Source organism: Aristolochia californica, unplaced genomic scaffold, assembly GCF_029961685.1.
Source record: "Aristolochia californica isolate CCGP_79_NKW_82.1479 unplaced genomic scaffold, dmAriCali1.0.hap1 SCAF_4, whole genome shotgun sequence".
In the NCBI taxonomy this organism is placed as follows: Eukaryota; Viridiplantae; Streptophyta; class Magnoliopsida; order Piperales; family Aristolochiaceae; genus Aristolochia; species Aristolochia californica.
The window spans coordinates 35688019-35701264 of record NW_027182103.1 but is presented as its reverse complement, the minus strand read 5'-3'; the positions used below and the strand labels follow the sequence as shown (position 1 = coordinate 35701264).

Here is a 13246-nt window from a genome sequence, read left to right as displayed (position 1 = left end):
ATAGTTACTAGATCCTTAAAAAAAGAATTTTCAATAGCAACTTCCAATCAACTTATTTAGGTTTTGATTGGTTTACAACATAGCAAAGGATACTTACTTTTCAATTAACCACAAGGCATCTTGAATAAAAAAAGTATTAAAATAATAGCTTTAGATACTTGATTTCACATGCTGAAATATAGGAAGTTTGGATTTCACTAGGAGAAGGTTGTTTCTCCAAAAAGGTGTAAGTTTTAATTTTTCTTTTGCATTTTCACCTTTTTTTAGAGATATTTTTTAACCTATAATTCTAGAAGGAAATTGCCCATTAGAGTTGGAATCTAATTGTATGAGAATCTCTATTGGAAAGATTGGGATAAGTATAATTCAGTATTTCACTTTGCTTATAAAGAGATAGTTAATGCCTTTGTATTTCATCTACTTGTGGTAGATATTGAAACTTTAGTCAAACAAAGGTTCTTGGGCGATTATTACCACTAGAGGAACATCAAGAACATTAAATATTTGCCTCTTTGTGTTTGTGCTTGTGCTTTTATATTTTCCTTTTTACTTTGTTCAATCGCACTACAAGCACCCAATTTTTAATTTTAGATTATCAATTTAACACATATAAGAGAAGGTCTTAGCTTATTGAGATCCAAAATTTAACTTGATTTTATTCAATTTACTTTATGGCATCTCAAGAAAATGTCATATTCAAAGAGGGTCATGATCCCAAATCTTCACCCATGCTTGATAGTTCAAAATACCAATGGTGGAAAATTATGATGATTTAAAAAAAAATCTATTAGGTTTAAATTATGAAAAGAAACCATTAATGGATCCTTGATCCCATTCCAAATATAAAAGGATGATCTATTCTGAAATCAGTAAGTGGGGATGGTATAGACATTACAAAAGTTGATGGAAATGCTAAGGCAATGAAATTAGTACTTGCATCCTTAAGCTATGAAATTCTAGATTCGTTTCCATCTTGTAAATCAGCCAAGGATTTACTGTAAAAACTTGATAGATTCATGTTCTCACTTAAAAGAAAAAGGAAAAAAAAGAAGTTAAGTAGGCAACTTTTGAACTTAAATAAAGAGATTGAATCTTGAATTGTTTGTTCCTCCAAGCTAGAAGAGCTTAGAGAAGAAATGAAAGACTCATCTTAGAATGTGAAAAAAATTAAAAATCCTTTATTCAAACATTCATGAGTTGAGAAATGAAAATGAAAAACTTTGCCATAGGATTTTAGAACTTCAAAAAGAAAAAAAATTGCTAAAATTCCACAAAAGGTTAGTCGATAGAAAAGCTTCTGACTCATCCCATGCTTTAGAGACATTGACTTTTAGAATAGCTACTCATATGGATAATCAAAATATGAAAGAAGAAATGTGAGAAAATCAAAAGTTTGACCTAAGGTCTATGAGACTAGAAAGAAAAGAAAATATAGGAGTTCTCATAGGACAAGTGTGACAAATGTTACAACATCACCTTTGCATAATGCTGCATAATATATATGTGATATCTCGACAATTATGCATTTGAGTGCTCAACTGGGAGAGCTAAGTTAAATGGGATGAAGTAAATTTGAATACCCAATGGAAGTCTAAATTTGTCTTCAAATGATAGGACTATGGGACTCAAACAAATTTGGGTGCCTAAGGCAACTTGATCTCCAAGCAATGAGTGTTGTCTCCAAGCCATGCAATATGTGAAATGAAAAATATCTCGGTACAAGTGAAAGAAAATGACTTCAAAGTCCTAAAAAATTACAAGTATTGTCACTCAAGTACTTAATTATAAGATATGCCACTAATGCTTCTTAATAGATACTTAAACACATTCATAGGTTTCGTATATGAACAATGAAACCCATAGCTGATTGTTCTATTTATACTTCGTCTTGCTCGTACTAAAGCTATTCACATATGGTATATTTTGTTGTAATGTGGATTAGAAAAAAGACAAGTCCATCCATATTTTGTAGAGAACTTTGACTGTTATCACATTGGAGAAAGGGATCCATCAATATTAATGGAAAATAGTATGACAAATTAGCGGACCAAAACTTAAAAAGCGAAAGGAAATAATGTCTAATTGTCTTTGGAAGACCAACCAAGAAAAAGAATAATATAAGTTAAACAACTATATAAAAATACTTGTACCTTCCACCAATGTTTTAAAACTTGACTAGGGGGGGTTAGTGCTCTTTTCCTAGTGTAAGTGAAAGTAAAAATGAAAGTAAATCACTTGTTTGTGTTAGAGTGGTAGATGAAAACACTTTCTTGTGTTACAGCCCAAAATGAAAGATGTAGTGTAAATAAGAGAATGAGTCACTTTTTATAATAACCCTAAATAGATAATTAACCAAAATTAACATGGTTACTATCCTAATAAGTAATTTAAAGTAGTATTAAAATATATTAATATAATAATTAATTAAATAAGATATTTTATTAATAAATTACTATTGATTGCAGTTTATTCTAAATTAAACAATAATTACATGTGACAATTAACTGGTGCACTAATTAATTATAAAAAATAAATAAATAAAATAAAAAATAACAGTACTAAATATAATAAATAAATAAATAAAATATTTTATTAATAACTTAATATATATTTTACGTAGTATAAATTAATAATATATTTCAACAAAATTAAAAATTATTAGTATAATTAATGATAAAATAAAAAATTAAACAAAAATACTTGATTAATTGCTTACTTTAACAATATTTTTGTTACAACTCTTAAATCACTAATTTAATATAGTAATAAAAATAATGAATATAATAAATAAATACATAACATATTTTATTAATAACATAAGATAAAATTTTATGTAGTATAAATTAATAATATATTTCCAAAAATTTAAAATAATTATTTTAATTAATGATAAAAATAGAATAATTAAACAAAAAGATATGATCAATTGCTTACTTTAACAATATTTTAATTACCACTCTTAAATCACTAATTAAAAAAGTAATAAAATAATGAATTTAAATAAAAAATATAATATTTTATTAATAACATAAGATAGATTTTTAGTAGAATAAATTAATAAAATATTTCCACAAAATAAAAAAATAATTAGTTTAATTAATGGTTAAAAAATATAATAATTAAACAAAAATACTTGATCAATTGCTTACTTTAACTATATTTTAATTACCACTCTTAAATCACTAATTTAATATAGTAATAAAAATAATTAATATAATAAATTAATATAATATAGTATTTTATTAATAATATAAGATAGATTTTTACTTTCTATAAATTAATAATATATTTCCAAAAAATTAAAAATCATTATTTTAATTAATTAAAAAATTAAATAATTAAACAAAAATATTTGATCAAATGCTGACTTTAACCGTATGTTAATTACCACTTTTAAATCACTAATTGAAGATAGGAATAAAAATAATGAATATAATAAATAAATAAATATAATATTTTATTAATAAAATTAAATAGATTTTTACTTAGTATAAATTAATAATATATTTCAAAAAAATTAAAAATAATTAGTATAATTAATAATAAAATAAAATAATTAAACAAAAATGCTTGATAATGAACCAAATTAATAATGAGAGAGAGCGAGAGCGACGAGCGGATAACAAGATCCATTTTCGTGAGCCAAGACGCAAGTTTAAGTGGATGAACCAGGATTTCGGTGAGAATTTTGATTCACCCATTTTACTCATGGGCGAGTTCAAATAGATGAACATGTTCATCCACTTGAACTTACACCCAGTGCATGCACTAACGCATTCGGGTCAAGTGACAATGTCATCTAATTCACTTTCACTTGATCCATAGGTACACAAATAGGCCCTAGGTTGATCTCATTGATTCGGTTAGATGGACTATATTAAATTAAATAAAAACCCTATGAGTTATAAACTTGCAATTTCTATTTTAGTTAAATTCTTATACCAGTATTCTTATTGAAACTTTAACCTAGTAAAATTACCAATATAAATAAAGTGGGATCAATCATATTATCTTTGACTATCCTTTTTTTTTTATTTTTTTTTCTGTTTTCATGCAATTTTTGCATTCTAACATGGTACAAATTTAGAACCTTGTCCAAGGGATAGGAGGATAAAAATACTACAAAATATATTTTTATTTATTATAATTTAAATTTACAAATTATCTAAATATAATAATTTATAATGGATACTAATTTTTGAGTTACTATAGTGGTAAAAATCTAAAGAATTTTTGGACTGAAGAAATATATTATATAAAAATATAAAATAAATAATAAAATAAATAGTTTACATATCTTGTGATTGGTTTCATAGTGTTTATAAAGTAAGTGGACTCAAAGTTTCTATAATAAAAAAATCAACAAAATTATAAGAAAATTCATTGGAAGAAGTGATGATGATGATGGTGGTGATTATTATTATTATTATTATTATTATTATTATTGTTATTATTATATAAAATATAAGAGAAAAAAGATACATGAATTTCTTTCAAAAAGGTTAGTGAGGATAAAAAAAAAATACCTGATTTTTGTCGAACTCTCTTTTAATCCTCGTGAAATATTTTTATGAAGAAAATAAGCCTCTCACATAGATATGTTTGCTCACAAATTAAGGACCCTTTATTGTATCGATAATGACAACTTATCTTTTATACTGGTCTTTATTATTTTCATAGTTATTTCGCAATTTCACATTTTTAAATTTGTGTGTTAATATGGGAGTAACAAGTTTACTTGTTTACTCATAAGAAACTCACCTGAGAAAAACAAAATACTGGGAAAAAATATTTTTTCCTTTAAACCAAATTTCCTCTTAGAAAATTTTCTTATGAGAATTTATTTTTTTTATGGATTTTCTTAAGTTTGTGCTACTATGGGTAACAATCGCAAAACTTTTTTTCGTGTTATTCTTAAACCGAAAATTAAAGGAAATTTTCTATGAATAATAAAAGACAAGGCAAGAGATAAGAGAGATAAGTAGTCAAGGACAAAGTTAATGCATGTTGGTTTGTTTTTTAAATTGTTTCCCTTTGTATGAGAAAATTTTGAAATAAATAATTTTTTGAAAACTTATAATGGAGAAAAAACATTGTTACCTTTTTCTAGTATATAGACTTTTGGAACCATGAGATGTGGAAGAAAAGTTTTTAGGGTGACATAAAGATGAAGTGTCTGTCTTTTAATGGAATCATCAACCACCTCTCTTGTAATGAATAAAAACTAAAAGGAGCCAAGCAGTCGAGCGTAATCCATGAAGAAGTTAGTGCAGAATAGTACAAATCCAGCTAATACTTACCAGGAAGCATTAAGCCCGAGTTAAGGCAGTTTAATAAGCTCGCTTACCAGGCAAGAACTCATCTTTCCTGTTTCCTCGATTTCTCGCGATTTAGGATTTGCAGGTAAAGAAGTGCAATTGCTAATAGGCTCGCTGTAATTTCTTTATCGATCAGCTTTCAGGGGAGAGATTTTCGTCATCAATGGAGGATTGCAGGGTTTAATTGTGACAACAAATGACGATTTTTACGCAGACCAGCAACAAGGCGAAAATTCAAAATTTCCAGTGCTTTTCCGCCGAAAAATCATTTCATCCTCCAAAAATTCCAGACTGCGAATCCCAAAAACCAATCGCGTTCTTTTAGGCCCGAACTCCCAAGCAGCGTACCAACTTGCCTCTCCCAACCCATAAACATCCCTTCACGTTTCAGGCTTCGGACTGCAGTCAAAAGTCACAAAATCCACAAATGTTTATTTTTGATTTGTCTGCAATCGGCAATAATGAATCAAATGAAATTAAATACTTTGAAATTCAAACAGACTGTTGAATCTCCATCGTCAACCCTCTCTGATTTGCCGAGTGGGAAAGGAAGATTATTTTATGAACTCGCCTCCCGTCATTCTTATTCCAAATTCTATCCCCATATTTCTTTTATTTTTTTCCAATTCATGGAGCCATCCCATCCCTCTTTCTGGTTATTTTAATGGAATATAAAGAGGAAAAGATAGCCATCTCTGCATCTCTAAAGTTAGACAGCAGTAGGCCACCCAAGAAAAAGACCCAAAAAGAAGCCCACCGGCTCTCCTCAGAACGCTCCTCACTTTCTCTCTCTCCCCGGCTCTCCAAATGCTCTGAAAACCCCGAACCCTTCTTTTCTTCTGAATCCATCATGATTTGATCAAAAACATCAGATGGGTTTTTCCAACATCGGCTTCTTCTCCGTCTCTTTAGTTGCTTCCATTCTTATTAGCTTTCTTTTTGGTTCCACCCCAGCCGCCGACGTCAGCAGCTTGGTATACAAGGGATGCGCTAAACAGACTTTCACCTCCAACAGTGGTTCCCAAGAAACCCTAACCGCCCTCTTCAACTCCCTGGTTGCCCAAGCTTCCGGTGCACGCTTCTTCAAGAGCAGCTCCGGAGGCGGCCAAACCGCCATCACGGGGCTCTTTCAATGCAGGGGAGATCTCAGTAATGCCGACTGCAACAGCTGCGTGCGTAGGGTCCCTGAGATGGCCAGTAACTTGTGCGGCCAGAGCGTCGCCGGACGAGTCCAACTTACCGGCTGCTACTTGGTGTACCAAACTTCTGGTTTTCCTCAGATTTCGGGCACCGAGATGCTCTATAAGATGTGCAGTTCATCTGAGTCGAAAGGGGCCGGATTCGAGGAGAAGAGGGACATTGTTTTTAACCAGCTACAGACTGGTATTTCAGGTGGGAGTGGCTTCTACGCTACGACGTATTCCTCCGTTTATGCTATTGCACAATGCGAGGGGGATTTGGGTGTCTCAGACTGTGGGTCTTGCATCAAAGTGGCAGTGCAGCGAGCACAGGTGGAGTGTGGAACCGCCATTGCTGGTCAGATTTATTTGAGTAGGTGCTACATGAGTTACAGTTACTACCCAAATGGACTTCCAGGCCATTCTTCTTCAGGTGATTTTTCTTACATTTTGGATCCCCATCATAAGAAATCTGATTCACTCTCCACATAGCTATTATTTTTCATCTTTCAGAATTGGAAGTGGGTAACTGAGTCTTTATTGGTTGTCCATCTCAACGGGAATTCCCCAATTTGGTCTGTTTCAATAAGGAATATACAGGGAAGGCCGGTGTATGTCCCATCTTCCTGCTCTTTTGCTGAGTGTGAAATAGTCGTCAATTGATCAGACGGCCTCTGATGGTGGAGATGGTCCATGATCCCCGTTTCGGTTTTTGTGTGGTATTTTTGGGGAAAGTAAACAAATAATATTCATGGCTTCCCGTTATCGAAGTAATTTCTTATTAGGGTTTGAATATTTGGGGCTTGAAAAGACGGTGTGGTTTTGTTTTTATTTCGTTGTTTTCTTCTTTTATGCGCAGGGCAGCAGACGACGGGGAAGACGGTGGCCATTGTGGTTGGAGGAGCCGCTGCTCTGGGGTTCGTAGTCATTTGTCTCCTCTTCGTTAGATCTGTATTGAAGAAACGCGACGGTACGCTACCAACTTCACCCGAAATATTTTCTCGTTTCGTCGTTCTGGCATTGGCACTTGAGGAGCAAGCGATGAAATTTTTTTCAGTGTTTTCTCTCTTTCGTCTTAAACAGATTACTAAGATCTGGAGCATTCTTCAAATTAAGGTGGTTTTGACGACGGAAACAAGAATTTTTGGAAGTGGTGGGTGAGTTTGGCGGGGAAAGGTTGAAAAGGAGAAGGAAAAAAAGGGATTTGTTTAGTGGGAAAGAAGAATCTGCGTTGGGGAGGCCATTGTTGTTGAAAAATAGGAGTGAATGTTTGTCTCGTTGGGCGAGCGGGAGAGAGAGACGGTGACTGTGAGAAAGGGGATTTTGGTTGTTTTTACTCATGCCCTGTGAGTTTTCCTCCCAACATGGAGAAAAACCAAGGAAAACACAATAAGAGAACATTACCTCCATTTTCACCACGCTTCTCACATTCCTTCATTTGAGTTAATCTTTTTGTGAATTAGTTTTGATTCATGTAAATGATCATATGATCACTTTCTAATCTGTTCTCTTCAATTGGGGACGACGGCCATGTTTCGAGAGGCCAGTTTGTCGCCTCTGCTGTATGCTAACCATTCATTGAAGTGACATTTGTCTTCTTCCCTAGATCAGTACTAAAGAGTAGGGATGATTTTCACTGACTGATATAACTACAGAGCTGAACTTACACCGCATCAGCTTTAAGCTAAGGCTCCTGTGAATTATAAAATATAAAAACCCTATCCAATATGAAATAACACATTTTGATCTTGTTCGCTAGCCGAGCTACTCTGTTGCGGTTCATGCGTATGGAAATGTTCAAGATTCAGGTGATTATCCTTCCTTTTTTAGCTAGTGAAGCTTCAATCAGAGCTTTTCAATTTCAAGAACTTCGCAGAATGGAAGTTATGGACGAGACGACTGACAAGTTGGTCATTGAGACGCGAGGGTACCACGGTGGATCCTCGACTTCTTCATGCCCGTGCAGTCACAAGTGGTTTTGCGCTCTTCCACCATCTCATTACTCTCTATGACAGGAGCTCCATCACACACCCCTACTCATCTAGCCTCATGCAGCAGCTCCCGGTGCCTTCCCACGTGGTTTCATGGACTTGCGCGTCTGTCTTTCCTCTCTTCCGGTCTCCAGTTACACTCTCTTGCAGTCAAGTTCTCCCTCTCTCATCTCCCTTGCGTTGGCTGTGCACTTGTTCATTTTTATTCAAAATGTAAGTTACCTGGACTCACTCTCCAGGAGTTCGACGAAATACGTCACCGAGATGAAGTCTGCTATGCTGCGGCCATACTCGGTGTAGCTGAGAATTCGTGGTCGGGAGATGCGTTGTCGCTCTTCGCCAGCATGAGATCTGTCGGTAATGGGTCAACCATGTACATTATGTCAGGTACTCTGCGTGCGGCTGCGGAGGCTTCAGCCCTTGAACAATGCCTGGTGTTGCGGCGGATTCCATTGCTGCGCATGCGGGACTTGGATTAAACATGGTGGTGGGTACCGCGCTAGTAGATGCATATGGGATGGCAGGATGGAATCTGACGATCGTCAGGCATTTGATTGGCTCTTGTCGCAGGTGAATATAGTCGGCCGGAATTCGGTAATGGCTTGTTATGCGCAGCTCGGCGGTGTAAGCCCTGCCCTGGAGCTATTTAATGAAATGCAAGCGAGAGGGCACCCGCCGGGACAAGCTCACCTTTCTTGCGCTCCTAACTGCTTTTAGCGTGAGGCGGTTCAGGGAACGGAAAGGTGGTGCGGTCGCGCGGTCTGGCCATGTGGAGGAGGCACTCCATACCACTGAAACCATGCCATTCGAGCCCAACTCGGCTGTCTGGTGGACTCAGCTCTCCGCTTCTATGGTCCACGGCAACGCAAACATAGGTGAAACCGCCAGCCGGCCGCTCCTGGAGCTGGACCCACAAGATGGTGCTGCTTACATCATGCTTGCGAACGGCCGGAAGGTGCGCTGAGGTGGCAGAATCCTGGACGGCGATGGAAGGTAAAGTAGTGAAGAAGAAAGGTGGACGAATCTGGTCGTAGTAAGAGAAAAGGTGCACGTGTTCGTGGCGGCTGACGGAAGGCACACACAAACTGCTGAGATTTATGCCCTAGGTTGATAAGTTGATGGGGAAGATAACCTAATTGGATAAAAAAATTGAAATCTCAGATCTATCGGATCTGAAAGAAAAGGATCTGGATCTGAAATTGAAGCAAGACGTCCGGATCTTATTAAAATCTGGATACACAAACCTCTTATTAAGGTGTTGAAAAATTCCCTTTCCCTTTTTTCAATTTTTCCTCCCTCTTTCTCTCTTTTACCGTCTAAACTTTGTTCTCCTTCAAACGATGCATCTCTCATGTCTGGAATATTATTTCTCTCTTCTTTCTCACTTTACCCTTTTTACTTTAACTTCCATCTGTTTGTTGTTAAAACCTAGGTTTGCTTTCGATTCTCTCATCTTTGTCTCTTCTTTCTTTACTCTTTCAACCTTGTTATTGAGGAAGGTGAAGTTCAATATTCCTCTTAGTATTTAGATTTTGATGATAACACATATATAAAAATTTGATAATTTGTTTTTAAGTGGTTAACTTCGTGCAAAGGAAAAAAAAAGAGATTTTTGTAAATTTTTTAAAACGGAAATGACTCCGTACCATAGAAGTTGAGCTCTAACACAAGAGATAGAAAAGGAATTCAAAAGTCATTAATAACAAATTTTAGAAGAAAAAAGGGAGTTGAGCACACATTCATAGAATCGAGTACATGCACGTGGAATTGAGCAAAAAGCAAAAAAAAGCAAGGAGTCGAATCCATCTACAAGAAGAACCATAACCGAATTTCAAATTCAATTCACAGTTAGTTCTAGAGTAAAAAGAAAGAGTCAAGTGCACCTTCAAGTAGTCAAATACACCTTCAAGAACTGAGTACATCTTCATGGAGTCGAATACATACAAAAGGGGTCAAATTTATCAAAAGAGAACCAGGTTAAATTCCATGCTACAATTTCAAGAGTCTAGCCCATAAGGAAGGAGCCGACCCCATAGAGCAAGTAGACTGGACCAATGAGTCAAACCCTATAAGTAGTATGTTTGAAATTAAAAAGGATTCGACCTTGCAGGAAAGAACAATGTGTAGGAATCAATCACATGAGAGGGATTCTACCCTAGTTGAAAAAAAGAAAGAACATAGAGAATTTGACCATGCAATGGTGCAGTCGATTCCCATAGGAAGCAGAAGACAAATGATTCAAGTAAGGAAAAACTAAAAGAGCCATCGGAAGAAAAAATTATTCAACCCCAGGAAGAGGATTCAATCTCATGCTACAAATATGGAAATTTCAGACTTTCTAGAGGTTATATCAGGAGAAGTCTTTAAATCTTATGACCTATCAAAATGTTTAACAGATGTCTTTTAATGTCTTTTAATAATTTTAAAATATTTTTCACTAAATGTTTGTGTTGGAAGATGAGCCCAAACCCACACAACCAAGGAAGACCCACATATCCAGTGTGTTGGAAGATGGGCCCAAGCCAATAAGACCAAGGATGACCCACACATCCAAGAGATGTGGAAGATGAGTTCAAGGTCTATAGAGCAAGGAAAAGGCCCACATGCCCACACAATGATAGCAGGATGATAAATAAAGAGTCATCTCATAGAAATGATGTTGAATTTATGGAAAAATGAAATCCTTCATTGATATCAATAACTTGTTGTAATCAGAGTACATGAACCTTTATTTATAATAGAGGAAGGTAGTAGAGTCCAATTACAATAAAACTACCCTTGTCCCAATTACACCCAAACTCTAACACTTAAAGATAAGTCCTAACATAATTAAATAACTCAATATAGATAAAAGACAAACATAACTCAAACTAAAACTTTTCTTCGACGTGACCATAAGATATAATACTTTTGTGAGTCCTTCTTGACCTTCCAACTTATGTGATAAGGATTCCAACTCATGGTAATCATTGTGGGTCCTACTTCTTATGGGTTTGGGCCCATCTTGTGGGCCTTCCTTGGTCGTGTGGCCCATCTTATAATAATCTTAGATATGTGGGCCTTCTTTGGTTGTGTGGGCTTGAACTTATCTTCCAACACTCCCCTCAAGCTGGGAGTGAGAGAACAACATGAACTCCCAGCTTGCTGCAAATGATGTATAGAATATTTTTGTATAAAATGGCACATTTTCTAATATGCCTTCATCTTCCAATATTCCCCCTCACGTTGTTGCATCCTTCCATGAGCCCCTGTTGGCATAATATAAGTGAGAGTAAAAATCACTCCTAGCTGGTAAGCCATTGCTTCATACTCCAGTCCTAATGCTGGATGTAGGGCACACTCCGTCTTCTATCGGTAGTATGTCTATCGGCATTGCTCTAAAGTGTCCACCACCATGTCCCTCCACTAGACAATGACTCTCAAGTGGAAGGAATCATTAAAACCATTACAAGGGGGGGTGGTGGAGATAAATAGATGTAATAATAAATTCCTCCGTCATGGTTTCCCAACCGTGATATATATATTTATTTTTTTTATTTTTACAAGGGCCATCATGGTTTCCAATTGTGATATTTTTTTTATAGGGTATCCTCCGGCATGGTTTCCCAACCATGATATTTTTTTATGGGGTAAAATAAATTATGATTTCAGGCCACCTCTTCTTCAATAATAATGTCCCCAAAGAGACATAATAACAACAATTGCATATAACACGACTATCTTCTAATACATATAACACGAATCAAATAATAAAATTTGTAAAAGAACCCATGCAATAATCCAATATAATTTTTTTTTCTTAGATGCACAAGCTTCATCTTTTGTGCTCCCCCTTTCTTGAATATTTTGGTCACATAAACTTATTCACAACATATGAAATAAAATACATCTTTCTAGTACTTCTTCTACCTCTCCCCCTCATGCTGGGAGGTAATGACAGTGATCCCAGTTTGAACCAAATATCATAGATGTAGCAATATACCAAAATAACAAAGATGTATAAATAAGCCCTCAAACCAGGGAGAAGTGAGATATTTTCCTGATATATCAACTCAAAAAATGACATAAAACAATTGGCTTAAATTCGGATTTTCAATATAATAGAATACCAGCATGACCTTTGATTCTTCCAATGCGAATATTTCTTTAAATATAGATCAGATTAACATGAAATTTTTAGATTATGAAATTAGACTTAAATACCTTTCATCCAACTATAACTTCCCTTCATAAAATATAATTATCATAGGATAAATAATTTGATAGATTTCTGTCTCTGTCATCTGTTCGAACTAAGTACTATTTCTCCTTTTTTTCCAGAATGACCATCGACTCTTCCAAGAACAATATCTCCTTATAAAAAAATATTACCGAGAATTGGTTGAATATATAAGAAAATAGACTTACGTATCTTTATTTTTATATATAATTATCCATATAAAATCTCTTTCTTGTTAGCATAAAATACCTCAGAATTTGAGGCTTTTTGCTGCCGCTCGAACCTCTTTTTCAATCTGACCTTTGTTGCTTCAAATATCAATTTCTCTTTGTAGATAACTCAAATAAAAAATTGATTGAATAGGTAAAATAATAGACTTATATATATTTATTTTGATATATATTTCTCCATATAAAATATAGTTCTTGATAGCAAAACATACGTAGGAATCTGAAGATTGCTGCTGCTGGTTGAACCTTTTTGCAATATGACCTTTGCTCATTCAAATATCGACATCTCTCTGTAGATAACTCTGATTGA

The 13246-nt window shown here is 34.7% G+C and overlaps 1 protein-coding gene across 1 annotated transcript; it reads left to right on the top strand.

Annotated features, from left to right (window-relative positions):
• Positions 1-5891: 5891 nt before the first annotated feature.
• Positions 5892-8101, top strand: LOC137963816 (plasmodesmata-located protein 2-like). Its single transcript, XM_068811021.1, has 3 exons — positions 5892-6929; positions 7356-7466; positions 7580-8101. Exons 1-3 carry the CDS (start codon positions 6191-6193, stop codon positions 7585-7587), a joined length of 858 nt encoding a protein of 285 aa, XP_068667122.1. The 5' UTR covers positions 5892-6190; the 3' UTR covers positions 7588-8101.
• The last annotated feature ends 5145 nt before the right edge of the window (positions 8102-13246 follow it).